Source organism: Monomorium pharaonis, chromosome 4 (assembly GCF_013373865.1).
Source record: "Monomorium pharaonis isolate MP-MQ-018 chromosome 4, ASM1337386v2, whole genome shotgun sequence".
NCBI classification, from domain to species: domain Eukaryota; kingdom Metazoa; phylum Arthropoda; class Insecta; order Hymenoptera; family Formicidae; genus Monomorium; species Monomorium pharaonis.
The window spans coordinates 3,027,458-3,047,017 of NC_050470.1; the positions used below are offsets into that span (position 1 = coordinate 3,027,458).

The following is a 19,560-nucleotide window of genomic DNA, read 5'->3' on the forward strand; positions in this document are numbered from 1 at the left end:
ATATATTTTATCGTAATAAGAAAGATTATTTTTAAGATCTTGATTTTTTAGTTGAATCAATGATATATTTATTAAAATTTATAAAAGAGTTAATGATAAAAACAGGTTCGTACCGAAAGTTTTATTTCAAAATTAAACATGATAAAGATGGATTTTATCAACATGATCATTAACAAGTACATAAAACAAGTTTTTATTTACATATTAATTAACATTAACACAATTGATATGATGTACTTGCGCCAAAGATCTTATTTCAATATCAAAAAGTACGTATAAACAAAATTAATTTTATTAAACTTTCAAGTTTATACAAATACGCAAAGCTCTTATGTGAGTGATGAAATATCCGCAAAATTTGAGATTACAGCTGCGCAGATTGCATACATTAAAAATGTTAGTTTTTTACATTGATACATATAATATTAATTTTCATCAAATAAAATATCGATACAAAGATAATACTTGGTAATTTATTATTTCTTAATGTTGATTTAGTAAGTTGGTTGTTTTTATTTTGTGTACATACACGTGTAAGACATGCGATATTCGAAAGACAGTTTAGAAAAAATAAGCAATGTATAACAATTTAAATTGCTACACACTCGTACTGTGTTTATAATAAAATAGAGAGCTTTTTTCGAGATTAAACTTTATGCACAAGTTTAATTACATTTCTGTAATTACTTCTTTGCTCAACGCTAAAAGTATATCCAAATACATTTTAATTATATATATATATATATATAAGTAATAAGAATTATTCGTATAGCCGTTAAAAAATAGAATAATTGTCTAATATGCAATTATAGTTATAATTAATCTCACAGTTCATGATTAACAGGATTCTATCCTAAGTATGTGTAAATGACGCTCAACTTAATTTACGTTGCATTACGTAGTTAAAAATCTTCTGAAGTATTTGATACATTACAAAATATCTTTAACGAAGATATAAATTAATATATTGATAAGTTACGCTTTAGTCTTCTTGTAAAAATTAAAATAGGTCGATTTAAGGCTCCTGTTCAAAATACATGAAGTCCTAAAACAAAAAAATATATAAATAATGCATATATACCGTTGTATATTAAAAATTAACTGTATTTATATTAATAGAATTTCGAATTTGGTTGAAATTTGCTTTATACAATTTAAACTTCTTAATTAAAATCAATTAACCAATATTAATATTAAAATAAAACTAATATTTGCAGCAATATTTTTTTCATCCGCTTTTCTCGAATCTCTTCGTATCTTTTCTTAAATAAGGGTTTGTAGTATTTTCATAATACTTACTATCAAAAGACATGCCCCTAGCAGCACGGCTTTTATCTTCACGTCAAGATCGCGCGGAAAGTTAATGCCGAACGTATCGGAAACAGTAAACAATTCTCGAGCAAAGCCACTCCATTGCTTTCGAATCACACCAACACGACGTTTCCCATCCATAGATTTGACCTGCGAATTTGATCATTGATCGAGTCTGAGATTTCTAACGTTTTTTTGTATTTAAAAGTTGTAATTTATCGGTCTAATAATTGTTAGATTTGTAATATCATATTCATTATCATTTATTTTTAAATCTTTTACTTTATTAATTTCAATAATCTTTTCAAGGCTTTGAAGTTAGTTTCAAGACGAACAATTCAAAAAACGTTGATATAATATGTAATAATAATAATGATAAAATATTTGTAGAATAAATTCAATCAGATTTGTAGAATGTTGGATTACCTTAAAAATTACGTTAACACAGAAACGAATAAGAGGTCCTTTTATCATCAACACTGGTTGGCCGGATGCGTCACGAATATAGAACTTTGGTCGCCAAAGGCTCCATTCTTGAGTAACGCTGCCTAATAGAGTACTTCCAGAATACACTTCTAGAACCTACAAAAAAATTCGGTCAACAACAAATAAAAAAAGTTATAATTATAAACCTAAAAAAAATTATCAATAATTTAGAATTTATTTCAAATTTTCTTACGTGTAAGTCATAATAAGGATTTATTCCAATTCCATTTAATCATGATCTAAATAAAATTAATTAAAGTTAATAAAACAAGTTCGAATATAATTATTTAGCAATTATATATATTTAACTTTTGATATAATTCTATAGCTTTTTGAATGTATATTATAAATAAATAAATTATTTTCTAAAATAAGTGGATTTCTAAATAGGAAATTACATTATCTGTTCTTAACATTATCTGCTTTTGTTCAAAGTGTATTGATCGAATTTTTCAACGGTCTTTCACAGGCAAACTTTTGTTAAAAAGTAAACTTGACAGATGGCTTGCACGTGTGAAGAAACTTTGGTAGATATGATACAGGACAGTAGTTCTCATCTCGCCAACTTATTAATCTTCCATCTTATATTTGTAATTGAATTTATACAAGAAAAAATTATTTATAAATTTGAATTGCTATTTAATCAAAAATTCATCATTATAAATGGGAAATTAATTAAAGAAAAATACTTTGAATCATTATTTTCAGAATTTTTCTTACACCAGAATTAAAAATTTTTTGTGATAAATTTAAATAGATATTAAATTGCAAACAAAGCATTTGCAACTAAATCTATGAATTAAATCTATAATTTATATATTTTTTAATCTAAATTCTAAAATCTACTTACATTAAATATTCTAAAATATCTAAAAGTTAATTGTTATGAACAATAATAAATTTATTAATTTTTGTATTAAAAAATTTAAATTTCTTGAAGTATAATATAACAATGGAAAATATTATTGATCTAATGTTATTAAGATATTTCATACGGCAATAATTATACATCAATTATATTAAAGAAAGATCAATGATAAAATTACCTGTAGATAACAAGGACAACAGCAACCGTCGCATCTGAAGGGTCGAACCATACGAAGAATCTCCCGATGATTTTTGTCGTAGATGGTGAATTCGCATGAACGATATTTTCCTAGACACAATCGCCAACAGATTCCTGATTCCTCGGCCATGTAATACACCGGCTCGCCCCTATTATCCGTAATAACATATTTGTTCTTAGTTTCCCATCCAGTAAAAGCTAAAGAAAGATAACGCAAAATTAAAGTCAAATATAATAAATAATAATGCTTAATATAGTAAATAATACACGCGAAAAAAATATCATTCTTGTGTTAAGAGTAGATGAAATTTGTTTATTTTTATTCTTTTTTAAATACAATTTTATAATAATCTCCTAAAAAGTATAAATTCTTTTTTTTATATATGACAATTTTTTTATATATGACAATAGATTTTACTAAAATTGGTTATAAGTATATTTTATAAGACAATTATCACAAGAAAATATTCTTTAAAGATAACCATTATTAGGAAAAAAAGAAAATTAAGTAATCACTTTTCTCAACAGTATTACTATTTTTCTGTATGTATGCAATCTTACGTGTTTAAATATTAAATAGTAAATAGAGTTAAGTATAAAATAAAATACACAAGATAATATTATACTTATTAAGTGATAAGAAAATATTTAGGAATTCATAATGTAACTGCATCATATTGTAATTTTATAAAATTACAATTTATTATAGTAACTACTCATATATGCTATAATAAATATAAAATAGAGAAGAAAATGCAATTACGTATAAGAGTAAAATTCGATATTAATTCGATATTAATTATAATAATTTTCTAATTACATGATTACGTTATAAAATTATGCGTTTATCATAATACAAATACATGAGGATACTATCGCACAAAGCAAATGTGACTTTGTTTACTCGGGAAGTAATCGTAAATCATACACTTGAGCTTCGTGGATCTGGAATACATATATTTGTGCGTACGAGTCAAAAAGAGAAGCGTTATATTTATATCTCTTGGCAGAGTCGAGTGCCTACCTTGAAGCAACTCAATTTTCTGGTTCACGAAAAGATAATCAAGGCCCGTAAGGTATTCCAATCCGATTGGATATGTCATATTCGGTTGTGACCAACCACCTGAAAGTATTCAAGTACAATGTTCAATCGGTGTTAATTCGATGCGTTATTATATTCGTTTAACATTATAATGATACAAATAACAAATAGTAATATAAATTATCTTAAATAAATAAACAAATATATATATATATATATATATATATATACTATAAGCAAAAATATCCTAACAAAAAAATTAATTTTAAAAAAAGATAAATATCAAATATATTAATCGTATTTATAATTTTTTAAAATCATGTAAGATTCTAACAGCACTATTAAAGAAAATATTACAATATAAATAACACAAGTAATATATATTGATTTTATTCTTAATCACATGTATATTTATAACTTTCAGATTCACATGTTATATTTATAACTTTGAAATTCAGATTCAATTAATTAAGGTAACGTATAGCACATATATTACAGAATGCACCGTAATACATAACAAATTGCGAAATGTGTGTTTGCAAAAGGGATTCTGCACCTCTGTTCCTCCTCCGTCAGAAATCTGCTATAGCCCTTCCTCTTAGACTTGTAATAACGCGCCAATGTACTTTGACAGTATGTTCTCAGCCGTCTGCAGATTTGCTTCAGCCTAATTTTCCACGAAGTCTCAAAGTATTCGGATTCCGTTGCACGTGTAAAACGCCGCATGTTTCAATATTATTCAATATAGATCGTACATTTATAGAGTAATACGCGTTCTTATCTCAATGCCTGAGATTGAAGATACATTTATCATTGTAGGAACTAAAAATTTCGTTGCTTTACTGTATCACAATTATCACCATCTTAGAGATATTTACAGACATTATGTAATCAATGATTACAAAGGCTGAGAATTTAAACTTACAATGAGAAAATTGAAAGTCACTGTTCCAATCAGTGGCTTCAGGACTTCGTCACTTTTGCTTGAAGTTCTTCTCAAACTTTTGCTTGAAAAAGGCGTCGTTCTTAAGATTCTGAACTCGTCCACAAACTCGGTTCTCACTTTCTCAGTTTCAAAATTTGATCACCAATATCCGTCATCTGCTATCGCAACTGTTAATCTCACGAAAATAACTGTTGCGCTAACCGTTCCGATCTGAGACGTTTACCAACAGCATTGGCGAGTTATCGTAATTTGCTGCGTTCGGCACCCTCCGCAAGACGCAGGAGATAAAGCTTTTTCCGCAAGAATCCTCGTTTGCCCCCGGCTTGAGTTTCCCTCTTTTCTTTCATTTATCGTTATTGGGAGATAAATATAGGGAATAATACGATACATCTTGAAGCTACGTCGCAAACATCAAGTGCCGCATACCCGTTTTCCATACGTTAAGAAAATTAATACAATAAAAAATTCACAATCTGCTGCCAATACTTCTCTCCAAGAAAATTGTCTGTCAAAAAGGTCAAAGAGTAATTTGATCTGTTGATCACTTTAATAAACTTACTTTTCTGTTTTGTTTTACATTTCTGACATCCGGAATATACACAGATCTTCAGTTGTGTACTTCTTTATTCGTTTTCCAAGGTCCAATTTTAATTTGTTTCTTTTATCTTTTCGTTCATCTCTTCACCAAGTTGTTTTTCTTTACCTCTTCTTATCACTAGCCAGGTAAAAGCCAAACAAATACACTGGTAGACTCTGACTGATCGTCACACTGCACTGTCACGTCGGCGCTTATCAGAATCAGTTTTACAATTCAGATGTTCATGCGGCATGCGGTATAATCTTTTTATCTTCTCGGTATAAAATGTTTAATATAAAAACATATACAAATATGTATAAAATATGTGCATGTTTGTTTATACGTTTTTTTTTTTGTAAAATTGTTTGATAAAAAAATAATAGTTTCCTATTTTATAAATCATAAATATATATATGATTATACATGGGCAATTTTTTTTATTTCTCCACATTTAACTTTTTGTAAAAAAAAAACAAAACAATGTAATATTATTCTTTCAATTAGTTTTTGTCTTTTCAATACAATTATTTTTTTTTGTTTCAAACAGAAATTTAACAAAAAAAAAACTAGTATAAACATATATGGACATAGCTTATATACACTCATGTATGTTTTTATATGAAAAATTTTTTACCGGGTTATATCTTGGATAGAAACAATACGGCAAATGGGAACGCGATGCGCCCGCGAAGATCGAAAAGTTCGGCGTCATCGTACAAATACGAGTGATAACGTCGTATACCGTCTGGATGACGATGATACGCGACGACCACCGAGGACGGTCATTATCTACTTTACACTGATCGTCGCTCTCAACAAACGGTAACCAACTATCATTGGAAGACACCGCCTTCCACGTAGATCGCATGATTGGGACGTGATAGCGTACACAGAGCTCGAATTTCTCGTGGTGAACCGCAATTACGCGCGATAGCAGCAATGCTTGGATCCCATGATCATTGATGTGGAGAATCACGAATGTCCTCCGACCGTGCCTATCGTAATTAAACGGGCACGAAACAGACGCGTTCCGTGCTAATAGCGCGTTTAGGCCAGTATTATATAAGCTGCATTAGTTAAAAATTAGCAATTATAATTTATACGTTGTTTCTTTAATTTTTGTAAAAGTATTTGCTGACAATTCTTGATTTTCTTTCAAGTTTCAGTTGAAACGAAAATTCTAGATTATAGAATTTTTTAAATAAAGCCTTGAAATAAAGTCATTTTATTATACGCATTTTGTTCCACATCCATAATCAATAATCACAACAATCTTAAAATATTTTTAAATCTTATCTTAATAAATATTTTAATTATTTTAAAAAAATAATATAAACTAAATAGCATATGATAATCTGTTTGCAATACGCGGAATAATTAAATTAAAGAAAAAGAGGAAAAGAATTGCAAATATAATTATTAAAATTAAATTATAATTTTCAAGCGCGACGTATGACGTAACATAGCGCTTTATTTTTTTTATATTAATTACATATAAATCGAATACCAATTGTCGTACATGAATAACACCTGTTTAAAATGATATTCTATTCATGTAGAAAGTGCCGTGAATAAATTAGACAGATGTGGTTCGACAGGTGGCGATAAAACTTTCGTGGTGTCGCATTTCGCAGCCGGAAAAAGTGACTCAACGTGTTCGAAGAAGCAAGCAAATATGTTCGTATACAATCGTAAAGGTGTGATAATTAAGTCAATAATTTCTTAACATTATTTTCTCTATTTCTTATAAAAACAGAGAAATTGCCCGGCGATGACGCAAACTTTTAGGTCGGCGCTAATCGTGACAGTTAACTAATGCTCCTCGATATCAACCCGTACACTTTTAACGTATCTTTATTTATGCCAGCTAATTAGCTAGTATCTAAAAAAGGCGCCGGGAAATGCTAATCCAGCTAAGTGAACCTTACGAATGCAGTCTGCCCCCGAGGAATTACCGGGTCAAATAAATTTTCTTCCTCTCCGTTTGGATTCGAGGCGTCGAGAAAAGAGCAGAGAAATGCGGTAATCAGGCCGAATTAACTACCGCCGTCGTGGCTGACTCTAAATATTAACGAGTTAAGTGGGTTTTCATTCTCTCGTTTTAGCCACAGTTACGACGAGGAATCTAATCTAACCGGGAATCTAATTGAAGCTACAGACACGCGTACAGGTGAAACTCCACTGTTAGAAAAGAGGAAGCGGAAGAGATAGTACGAAATATATTAGTTTATTTTAACACTTAAACAGATACCTCAGAACATTTGTGTCCTGCGCATTTCTTCTCTTCTTGAAATATCTTGCCGGTTATAATTTGTCGTAACATTCATATATACATTTTTTTAAGCAACAATAATAATATAACAAACGTCTCGTGTGTTCACGAAAGAAAGATTTCGAAGCGAGATTTTGTTACTTCCAAAAATTTCAATTAGATGATCGTCCCTCAAAGATTCACAAGTTCCAAAGAAATCCGTGAGTCTTCGCAAGCGTCATGTGTTTCGCGGTTTAGAACCTCGGATCTACAGATGCGACGTGTCGGTTTTCTTAGCACGTGCTCAAGCCTCGAAGAGTAACGCCTGCTCTTTTACCTGGCGACGCATCTGCCTGCGGTGGAGCTGTTGCAACCGGCTGCATTCCCATCCCTGACAGCGGAGGATACGGTGTGTGGTACTTTTGGTCGTTCATTCTTCTACTTCCGGCTTACCTTCCTGTGAACAAAGCCAAAACCGGTAGGGTCAACTGACGGACCTTCAATGGACCATGCAAGATTATTTTGAAAGTCGGAGGAAAAAAAAAGGAAAATTAAGTTCGAAGGCGAGCAAAAGGCGATCGTGTTATAATAAATATTATATGTATGTATAATTAAAAAATAAATAAAAATAGTAAAAATTCCATTTTTTATTCAGATGTTCAGCTCGAAGAATGTAAAGTAAAATTATGATTATTAATAACCATTAATAAAATAACAGATTTGTCAATCGGTACGCGTTTTAATTAATTTATAATAAGTAAGAGATAAATACTGTCTTTGATCTTGGAAATGTTGATAGCTTCCAAAAATTCGGAATTTATCTTTCTGTTCAGATTTTTAGACTTTGTTCAATTACTTTTATTTATTTCTTGTAAACATTAAAAAATTAATTTTTTGCGCTAATAGACAAAAAGAAAGAATGCGTTTTTACGTCTCTCCTACCGACGGAGAAAATCCGAGGAGGAGGATTAGTTCTGGAACGAGTCGACCGATGACAGAAGCTGACTCGCTCGCGTGCTATGATACCACCTCGCGCGTACATATGATACTGTTTATGTTGAAATTGTTGGGTCATCGTCCCCGCGTATCGCCACTCGCGGTATTCGCCTGGTAAAGGTCATTGTAACGCGTGTACGCGTATGTAATTCATGTGCACATGTGCGCAATTTATTTGTGAGAAGAAACAAGAAGACCCGGCGTCGCTCGATAATCACTTTCTCTCTGTCTTCATTGATAACTATCCTTTGTTCCTTGCGATCTGGTCCGCCTAAATCGATAGCGGTACAGCTATCGAGTACGACCCCGAACGACATCTGGAAATTTCCTTGATTTCCACTGGAAACGCCAATAAGTTTCCTTATCGCGAATGCGAGGCCTTCTTAATTAAAGGGAAACTCTTTCGATCCTTCTTTCTTCTCGATTGGAATTTTTGTTACGCATGACTCAGAGGAATCATTGACACGAGAAGTTTTCAGAACCATCTCGCGTAACTATACTTTTTCTTTGTTTCAATTATGTTATGAAACTTGAGGTTTAGAATAAGTCATTGCAATGCCTGTAGATTTATTTTAGATTTGTGTTTAATGTCTATTTCTCTAATTTAATTGTAGAAGGCATGAATTGCATTTTTTTGTAAGTAATAAAATTTTTTTAATGCGCAAGATGTTAAAAACAAAGAATTTAAAGACGAGAACATTTGGAAATTGAAATCTGTACATTAAAATTTACTTAATTATACTATCCTCGTGTTCATAGATTTTCAATAATTTTGAGTTAATTATAAGTTCTTATTTAAATATAAAATCGTTAGATTGTGTTACAAAAGAGTAAGTCAATCTAACAAAAGCATTGCTGCGTATTTCACGATGGCTACATTATCAAATTATCGTTTTAAGACACTTAAAAACAAACTCAACGGTCACTATCAGCACCTTGCCACGTAGTAGCTGATTACGGAATTATGAGGAATTCATTCTTTAATATCAATTGTTCATCACCTATCTTGAAATATTCATTTCAAATCCACATAAGTACACTGAAATAAAAGTTTGTGTAAATTTCGTTAAAATTATTACAATGAAGCTACATAGAGAGTATATGCTGTAGATTTTCCATCTATATCAACAGCAACATATATATATATATATATATATATATATATAATTTATTTATTTAATAATTATCTTTGTCTTTCAAATACGCTAAAATAAAAATTTGTGAATAAATGAAATGGAATGTTTCGCGGGTGAGAAATACAATACAATTCTATAAATATCTCTATAAGTATCCTTCTTTCTCTTTTTTTATTTCAAACGCTATTTTTGCGCCGGAATTGTAACGGAATTCCATTGCATCTCGCGAATCGCTGGAGCAAAACGAAATCGCCGGTCGCCTACGTCACTAAACGTGCCCCATATGAACATTATATATCGGATCGTACTACTTTTTAACAGCCTTGAATGAAGGTTTTATGAAGCCCAATTGACAGTTTCCTCATACGTTCGTTTTGGCCTCAATTTTTTATCGCTACAATTTTTACAAGGTGTCACGCGCCCGCATTCGGTGCTCGCATAACGGGCCCCAAATCGATATCTGATATGACTTCCGGGGAATCGTTCAAGTGTGAACAATTATTCAAAGAATTCTTCTAGTCAAAGATACTCCAAATCTGAAGTGCGAGATCCGAAGCACATTTTTAAATTCTAAATTCTCTGGTTCGTAAAATCCGAATTGCAAATCTTTTTATAAATCTTAGCTTTCAAATTTTGAAAATTCAATCTTTTTCTACACTATAAATTCTACAAGATTTAATTTTTGAAAACTTAAGTAAATAAAATGTGATATCGTGTAATCTATACAAATACACAAATAAAAAAAAATAAGAGAGAGAGATAAATTCTATATCTATGAATTTTTAAGCACAAAGCGATATTTTCTATATTTAACTTCCAAATGAAATGCAAATATCAAAGTAAATGTATTTCCTGCACCCTATTAACTTTTTAAAGCTTCGCTAATTCGATTGGAACTGGATATATTGAATCTCATATGAATAAAATCACATAGAAAAAAAAGGAATAAAGTATAAAAATATTCTTCGGTAGCTAATTTTGTACGATTCATAAATGTCGAAATAACCAATGATTTCATTGAATTAAACGATTTTTATGTACATATAATTCCAATTGTAATTAGTCTACATTATCTTTTTTTTTTATGTAGTTCAAATCTTGAAAATGATTTAACATTAATAACAAATAAATCTAAAATTGTGCACAATTTCTCCGCGTAAGTCTGATACTAGGATAACAATGCTCACAGACAATGCTCTGCATTTTATTCGCCATAAAGCGTCATTTGAACAAACGTTTTTATCTTCATACTGACGCGTGAGATATGTGTCCCTCTGGTACTACGCAACGTCGCGCGTCGTCGCGTCGGCCGAGATTACAAGTCGAATATCGAAAAACCACCGCGCGATTCGAGCGCAGAGATTCATGACTCATGCCCTTTTCGAAACGTACCATCCGGCCTCGCATCGCACGCTGATCGGAGCCCCTCTTGAAAGCCACCTTCAACTTTTCCGAGACGTTTCCATCGATCGGCATTTGAATGTGACCCCGTAAACTATTACCTCACCTACACGCGTTGTCAATGAATGAACACCTCGATAATGTCCTCCGTGCGTATCTGTAATTGGAATCCGCGAGAAAGAGAGACGGAGCGAGAGAGAGAGAGACAGAGATACGAATTGCAATTGTAGGCCGGAAATAGGAATTCGCTGAATATGCGATCGAGCTATGAAATATGTATGAAAATGTGAAAAAAAGCCTCGTCGCAGCCGAACGCATGTTAAAAATGTTTCTCACTTTGATTTATTTTTAAATTATCTCTTTATTAAATGTAGATTTTTTGAAAATTTCTCACGTATTCAATTGCGTTTTACAAACGATTATGTAATCCTAAATTTCTGCGATTGCAGAGGGATTTTGGCTCCAAGAAAACAAACAAAAACGAAATAATATAACCAACAGTTTGGTAACACTACACTGAGAAAGAAACTAAATATTAGCAAGCAGATGTTATGTTTTCATCTGATGTTTTCTTCTGTAAAATATAAATGTATCTCATTTTTCTTATTAATTAGTTTATTTGCTAGGGATAACATTTTATTTTGCACTTAAAGATTTATTTCAGTGAAATAAACTTATATCTCACAAATACAAATTTTTTAAGGTTTTTTTTTCCTCAGTACAAATGTTTAGAAAAGTAAAATTAAATTTTGATTATATTAGTGGAACATTTAATTGAACGTTATTTCAACTCAATATAGCTATAACTTTTTTTCCGTGTACCTAGATCTCTAGACGAGATTTCTGGCTACGTTTTGGAACTTCCGAAAGGTTTCGATGTCAATTTCGGGTAGAAAAACCCCGAAGCGAGTGAAGCAGCCGCCTCGACCACCGGCGCATAGTGGTCGGGCAAAGTGTGTGATGCATTGCTAAGTTATGTACACTTTCATCGGCGGTGATGTCATTCCGCTTCTCGCGCGTGTGTGCGCGTTTATGTACGTGTGAGGAGAGACTGCGTCTCGCATACCGCAAGGTCGTACGGGGACCGGACCAGGGCCGGCATTATTCGCCGCCCCGAGCAACCAAATTTCTCTTTTCCCGCTTCGCTCCCCTCCACCCCCTCCTCATCCCATTGATCCCATTGAACAAATCTACCACCTCGTGAGCGTTCGCTCACTCGTAGAATTTTACGCGTGTCCCTCTTCTTTTTACCATTTCGGGACGTTAGAATGAGTCACTTGTATTTGGTCGTCGGGTTCACAAACGGAGAAAGAGAAGAGTCTTTTAGGAATCTTTTGTTACGTACATGTACAGGGAAGATTTATGGGACGGAAGTGTATTTTATTTCGTCGCTCCGTTATCTTAATGTCACGATTATTCCGACTGACCCAACCCGATATTTCGAGAGGCACGAAAAAAAAAAAGGGAAGCTATAACGGTTACGAGAATGTCACACCTGTGTAAAGGTGCAGTCGCAGTCACACGTACTCCGGCTTTGCCGCTGCGAACTGCGAAGTAGCGAGATTGCATTGTCCACTCACACACACAAACACACACACACACACACGCATACATACACGCGCGCGCGTTTATGAAACCAAAGAGCTATACGATAGCCGCGCGGTAGCAACGTGCACTTCCGGCTTCCAGGTAAAAGAAGCGAGCGGGATATTCTCGATACTCTCGAACGCCTCTCTTCAACGTGATCTATAATTATCAACGGCATATATTTACCGATGTATTCCATGTGTGTGCCTTGCCTGCGGACACATATTGCGGAATCAAAGCTCGCGGACTGATCGACAGCGGCACAGTTTTCCCAGTGTAACAACGTATGCTGACATCACACCAATCGAGGCACAATTTTATGAATTCAGATCTCGTTTATAGAGAATGACAGCTCTCGGATTTTTAAAAATAGTCTGTAGATTCGTTCTACAATAACAAGCTTTCGTTTAATTAATCGAAGAGTCTCTTTGAGCCAATATCATCCATTAAAAGTACAATTGAAACGTCATTTAGAATGTAATTCAATCATTTATTAAAATTGCAATCGTATTGTAATTTAGAAAATTTAAAAAATTCAGACAATCAAAATTAATATCTAGACTCTAGATGAAACTGGGAAGGAGAGAGCGCCGGGTTTTACATACGTTATAAATAAAGCTTCTAATTTTGGATACGCGGGCGTAAACATTGCTAAACATTCGTCGCAACTTTGACAGGAAGCGATCGGATAGTGTCGAGGAGAATGCTTATCGCAGGGCTGACGGGAAGCGCCTGTGTGATGTCAGTGTGAAGTTAGCACCGCATCTTCCAAAATTGTAAGTTTTATCAAGAGTACTATTTGCAGCCCGAAGAGTACTAGAGTTCCTGATAAGGTATTAGCAAGAGTACCGTCGAAATACTTAGAGAAATTGCAATTTGAAAATATGAGTTGCTAACTTCCCGTGACACCGCAACATGAAAAATATATTGTTTTAAAGATCCTATCTTAAAGTACTCAAAAAGTACTAGAGTTCCTGATACATTTTAATAATAGTACCAACTAATAAATACTGAAAAAAAAAACATTTTACAGCTAATCTTTCATAAAAGTGTACTCTTTTGTTTTTAGTTTCATAGCTTTGTGCCTTAATAACTTTTGAAAGTACTCGGTGGGGTGCCAAAAGTACTCCAGTCAAAACCCGGAAATTGTGAAAAAATTTCACCTTTTTAGGGGACTGACACTGACTGTATCTAAAAGTGGCCGTAACTACTTTGCGTCAAGTTTCACAGCTTTGTGTCTTGATAACTTTCGAAAGTACTCGCTGGGGTGCGCTGGGGTTAACTGGAATAATTTTAGCACCCCACCGAGTACTTTCAAAAGTTATTAAGGCACAAAGCTGTGAAACTAAAGACAAAAGAGTACACTTTTATAAAAGATGAGCTGTAATCTTTAAAATGTTTTTTTTTCTGTATTTATTAGTTGGTACTATTATTAAAATGTATCAAGAACTCTAGTACTTTTCGAGTACTTTAAGATAGGATCATTCAAACAATTTTTTTTCATTTTGCAGTGCCATCCCCAAATTTCAATAATTTTTTAAAAATATTTGGCGATTGGTACTATTGTTAAAATGCATCAGGACCTCTAGTACTTTTCGGGTACTTTAAGATAGAATCTTTAAAACAATATATTTTTCATGCGGTGCCACGGGAAGTTAGCATCTCATATTTTCAAATTGCAATTTCTCTAAGTATTTCGACGGTACTTTTGCTAATACTTATCAGGAACTCTAGTACTCTTCGGCCTGCAAATAGTACTCTTGATAAAACTTACAATTTTGGAAGATGCAGTGCTAACTTCACACAGGCCCGTATGATTACAGGCGTGATTTTTGTATTTATACTCACGGCGGAAGAAGAAACGGCGTCGGCGAAAATCACGTGCCCCCCTCGGCGCTTCTAGCCAGCGGAACGAACTAACGGGCAATCGGCAACGAAGCAACGGGAAAAGACGAGCCGCCTCGGTCTTGCGGCATCGAGCGCTCCCCCGACTGGCCAGCCGCTAATTTTTCCTCGATCTATTTCAAGGTTGTCGATTTGTCCTTCTCGTGCGGCGACACGCCAATTTCCAGAGATGTCGCCAGTGCGATTCGAAACTGAATTTTGCATGCCACTTTACACAGAAGAAAGGAGAGAAAAACTTATTGTGAGTAGCTTTAAAAAAATATTTTAATCTGGAGCGCGAGAAAAAGTGATCTACTTTTGGAAATTTAAAAAAAAAACTGCTGCACGTATTCTACTTGTACGTATTTGGTATATATCTACAAATTTTCATATAGTTAAATGTTTAAAAAATAAACACTTTTTTTCAAGTCGGTTACGCGATTTCTCAAAAACTACTAAAGTTACGTAAAATATATAAAAACTTTAGCCGTATTAAAATTTGCAGATATTTATTAAATATGTGCAATGTGTAAAAGCATAGGAAAATATGTGCAGCACACTTTTTCTTAAAAAATTCCCAAAAATAGGCAAACTTTTTCACGCTCTAGATTATTTTTCATGAATACACTAGGCAAATAAAGATAAAGAAAATACTCCATTAGAAGCTCTCTTGTTAATTAAAAGACTACAAATTAATTTAATCTCCCTCTCTCTCTCTCTGTTTCTCTTGATAATGCGATTTACGATATCGCGCAACCGATGTGATCACGGAAATAGAGTTCGTCAGCGTGCATTCGTCATCGGGAGTAATTCGTAATGCGTGCGAGATGAATCAGCCGGTCGGTGGCGATTATGATAACGGTATATGTAAAACGAGAAGAAAGTGATCTAGCGCGTTGCCCGCGATTAGGCTAAAAATACATTCGTCTATGCCTAAACCTATCGAAGTGGAACACCCGATATGGAAACTTACATACCTTCCAGTTCTGTTTTATAGCGCATTACGCATAATGCATTCGTTTGTACTCGTGTTATATTTGGGTTACATCTTATACTATAATTATTCTATGAAGTATGTATGTGTCTCAAAATATTTGTACAAGACATAACGTGATAATTTTTTAAATATTATTTTAAATAGAAATGATTTTGTAACATGTACATACATGTTACAAATAATTACCTATAGATATTGAAGAGAGAATTAAGATTATATAGAGAGAAAATTTGTAAAGAAAAGTTTAAAGAGACAAGAGAGATTAAAATTAAGATATTAGACTGAGTAGATAAGATAAAAAGATGGATAGATAAATAAGTGTAGAAATTATAAATCAGGTCCCCTTCTTGGCTATTGTAATGCTGAAGAGAATAAAGATTATTATTATATTATAAATAATTATTTTGATAGAAGTTCAAAACTGTTTTATAAAAGCTACAACGATGACTTTTCCATTTTTATAAACTCTTCTATTATAGATTGCCGAGTAATGTAAAAGAATCGCACTGAATTTATAATAAATTTTACCGGTTCTGCAAAAACCTATCGCTCATTTGCAATGCACTCCGAGTCGCAAGGCACAAATTAAGTGATTAAAGAGCTCATTGTTGCACGCTGCGTGTTCGCGGCGTACATCGCTTACGGCTCTTTAAGCATTTATAAAATACAGTTCTAAATAACGTATTCCAATTTACATGAGCTTTACAAGAAGAGTATGGACGTCCTGTGTATATTTCGCTTTTCTTCAATCTATTAATTTTAATATATATACTCATTTAATATTATGTATGAGTGGTATACCACCAGGAGATTTCATACCCAGGTCCTCCAAGGGGGAGGGAGGATGTCCCTCTCAACCGCGAAAGGAGGATCTTCCCGTGGGGGTTTGGAGCTCCGGAAATTTTTGCGGAAAGTTTTGTTCCGGAAACGTGCTTCTGATACTTGTTCAACCATTCGTTGTATGTCTCCTCAGTCATCAAGCTCATCACAATTTGCGCGTACAACTCTTTCGGAATGTTGTTCCGAATGAACTTTAGCATCTCCCGCATCGGACACAAACATCGGGCCCTCCATCACCCAAATTTCCATTAGCATTCGTTTCATTTCCCGCCCCTCGCGGATACAACGCATCTCAACTTTTCCTTGCTATGTAACCAGATATGGTTACATAGCGATAAACACCCTTAGATTTCGCGTCGCTAAAAGCGATGCGTTCCATATCTCCGCCATTAGCTCGATCAACGTGAGATGACGAGATCCATCTCGTCTCCCTGAGAACTCGTCTCGACTCCCATATCTTTACACCCTTATAACTGTCGACCAAATATTTACAAACACAGAAAAAAATGAATCCTTACTGCAAGTAAATTTATTCTTGAATGCTATATATTTTGATATAAGCATGAAATGCTATTATCAACTAGAATTCATTTACATCAATAATAAATAGGTTTATGTAAAGTATATTTTATTCTTAAGATGGTATTCTTTTTTCTAAAATCGTATATGATTAAAACAAACTTATAGATACATAATTCAAAAGCTACTTATTCTTGCACTTTCTTATAAATAAAAGGGATTCGCCAAGAGCGCGGAAGGAAGATTTCGCCATTTATATATAAAATTGGCTAAAATATGTCAGTCTATAAAAAGGACCGAGAAAAATGAAAAGGATAGAATTGTGAAAACTTTTATTTCAAAAAAATAATGTTTAAATTAAATTAAATTTATTTTGAATAAAGTTGGCAAAAAGATTTATTGAGAGAAAAATTACAATTAATAAGAGTATATTTAGTATTAAACTAATGCGATTTTATTCTTTAATTAAAGTAAATTTTGTTTTCAATAAAAAATTTGTTTAATTTTGATTAAGAATAATTTATTTTTAATTGAAGAATATTTATTCTTGACGCTATTTTAAGTATAAAATTCTTAAATCAAGGCATTTGGTATTTTTTTAAGAATACATTTTCTTGTGTGCATCAAATGATTCACTGCAAATTAAAGAATTGATTACATACCTGCAATATCCTCAACAATTAACACCACGTCAAGACCACACGTTTTCATTAACGGCTGCGGCGCTCGATCGTCGCGACTTTATATACCCTTTCTCCTATATAATTAAACGGAAAACCCGAATCCGGGATACCGAGGTGCAATATCGCAACCGGAAACGCAACCAGATATGGTCGCAATAAACACCCTTTGATTTCGCGTCACTGAAAGCGACGCGTTCCATATCGGCGGAAGATGAAACAAATGCTAATGGAAATTTATAAAATATGGGTGATGGAGGGCCCTGTTTGTCCGATGCGGGAGATGCTAAAGTTCATTCGGAGCAACATTCCGAAAGAGTTGTACGCGCAAGTTGTGATGAACTTGATGACTGAGAGGACATACAACGAATGATTGAACAAGTATCAGAAGCACATTGGAAACACGAGGATGAAGTTTGCGATACAAACGGACTCAAAGATAATGGAGAAGGGAGGAAAGTGCGAAGATAAATAAAAGAAAAGAAAGAAGGGACTCGCGATGTTCAAGCCGGTAGCGGAGCAGAATTTTCGAGGATTTCGAAGAATGTTATAAAAAGTTTGACGAAGAAAAGAATAATAAATAAATCAAATTATTGTTTTAGTTTAATATTCTGAATTACAGTGTCAAATGTATTATGATTCAGAATATAGTTTGAATAAATTCGATGCATACGATAAACTTGTGAGATTTGCGGATATGTAAGCTGAAATATTTGAAATAAGTATATACTTAATCCTTACAATACTCACTGGAGTTCACAGTACTCCAACAAATGTCTGTTTTCTATATATCGTTTATAAAAATAATCTGAGGCATACGGCCTTTTTTGTAAATAAACTTTATGTTTCAAATGCATCCTAGTGCAAACATATTTCAAAAGGTTTAAAGTTTTAAAAAATTAATCGATGGCACTATGGCATGTGCACACTAAAAACCGTTAATGGAGTCTCCCTAGATTCCAATATGCATGAGTCAATAGAAAAAAATAAGTGTGTTGTAAGGGCTAATTCAACCACATTTTTTGCTGTACACAGAAGTTTATATTAAATAAATATTATTTCAAGTGAAATAAATTGCAAGGAAAATATTCTTTCTAGATGTAATCGTTACTTAAAAAATAAAAAAAAAGGGAGTAATCTTATCATCTTATCACGAAAATACCTTTTTATGTGTACCTTTTTCATATTTTTGTTACGAAAGTAATTCAATACTTGCTTCGACCGTCTTTAACAAAAAACTCTCGCTCGCCACTCGCACATCGTCAACGAGAGCGTCTTCAAGAGTGTTCAATTTGTTTTTAGAGTCAAGTGTACCGTTTGCGTGGCATAACCTCGGTGAATTTACGACGTCGCGAGTAACCATGCGTATACATGTGTGTAGCGACACCGGGCGTACATACGTATATATGTACATACACATGTTAGTAGTACTCTACACACTCTATACAACAAGATGCAACTCACTCCTCCTTCTCCTTCTCCACAGCTGCTCCACAGCAAGGTCGCGGATAGCGTTTGTCTCCGACAGATATGAGAGAGTGACACTCGCATCCGGTGGACGAAGGGTGGCCCCTCGGCCGATCGTCGTTTCTCTCTCTCGCTGCTCCCCTCTTCCACCCCGAGAATTCCGAGTCGGTTTCTTCTGCACTCTTTTTGCGATCCAAAATTACGATCCTCAAGATATTATTACGCGGAGATGAGGGAAAGCGCACGCAAAATCGCGGCTAAAACGAACACACTTCAATGGCGTCTGTTTGTTTATCCTTCTATTTCATGCCGATCTGAACGCGCTCCGAATAAAAACAAAGAAAGAAAAGCCACGAGTGCAGAAGGTATAGGTC

At 33.6% G+C, this 19,560-nt stretch overlaps 1 protein-coding gene and 1 long non-coding RNA gene across 6 annotated transcripts; one reads left to right on the top strand and one right to left on the bottom strand.

The window, feature by feature from the left end:
• Positions 1-169: 169 nt before the first annotated feature.
• On the bottom strand, positions 170-19,499 carry LOC105834342 (phospholipid scramblase 1). Of its 4 annotated transcripts, XM_028189078.2 has the most exons (11): positions 19,184-19,499; positions 14,648-14,912; positions 6,063-8,136; positions 5,429-5,699; positions 4,831-5,356; positions 4,462-4,727; positions 3,888-3,986; positions 2,844-3,061; positions 1,738-1,893; positions 1,300-1,461; positions 170-1,045 (listed from the first exon to the last, which is right to left on the bottom strand). In XM_028189078.2, exons 7-11 carry the CDS (start codon positions 3,964-3,966, stop codon positions 1,016-1,018), a joined length of 645 nt encoding a protein of 214 aa, XP_028044879.1. In that variant the 5' UTR covers positions 3,967-3,986; positions 4,462-4,727; positions 4,831-5,356; positions 5,429-5,699; positions 6,063-8,136; positions 14,648-14,912; positions 19,184-19,499; the 3' UTR covers positions 170-1,015. The 4 variants fall into 4 exon arrangements, with proteins under 4 accessions (XP_028044879.1, XP_012532206.1, XP_036141054.1 ...); XM_012676752.3 differs by lacking the exons at positions 4,462-4,727; positions 4,831-5,356 and having other exon boundaries at positions 5,411-5,699; XM_036285161.1 differs by lacking the exons at positions 4,462-4,727; positions 4,831-5,356; positions 5,429-5,699 and having other exon boundaries at positions 8,017-8,136.
• Positions 12,987-17,005, top strand: LOC105834344. 2 transcript variants are annotated; one of them, XR_004962760.1, is made up of 2 exons: positions 12,987-13,575; positions 14,607-17,005. It is a non-coding gene; the product is annotated as an uncharacterized LOC105834344 (long non-coding RNA). The 2 variants fall into 2 exon arrangements; XR_004962761.1 differs by having other exon boundaries at positions 14,623-17,005.
• Positions 19,500-19,560: the final 61 nt, after the last annotated feature.

What these genes read in the sequence shown, in the direction of transcription:
- LOC105834342 (XM_012676746.3), bottom strand. Translation starts at nt 8,113, where the DNA reads ATGAACGACCAAAAGTACCACACACCGTATCCTCCGCTGTCAGGGATG. An exon ending in GAAAATTGAGTTGCTTCAAG is followed by an intron (nt 3,062 to 3,887) that starts GTAGGCACTCGA and finishes ATCTTTCTTTAG; the next exon opens with CTTTTACTGGATGGGAAACT. An exon ending in GTGTTAACGTAATTTTTAAG is followed by an intron (nt 1,462 to 1,737) that starts GTAATCCAACAT and finishes TCAAATTCGCAG; the next exon opens with GTCAAATCTATGGATGGGAA.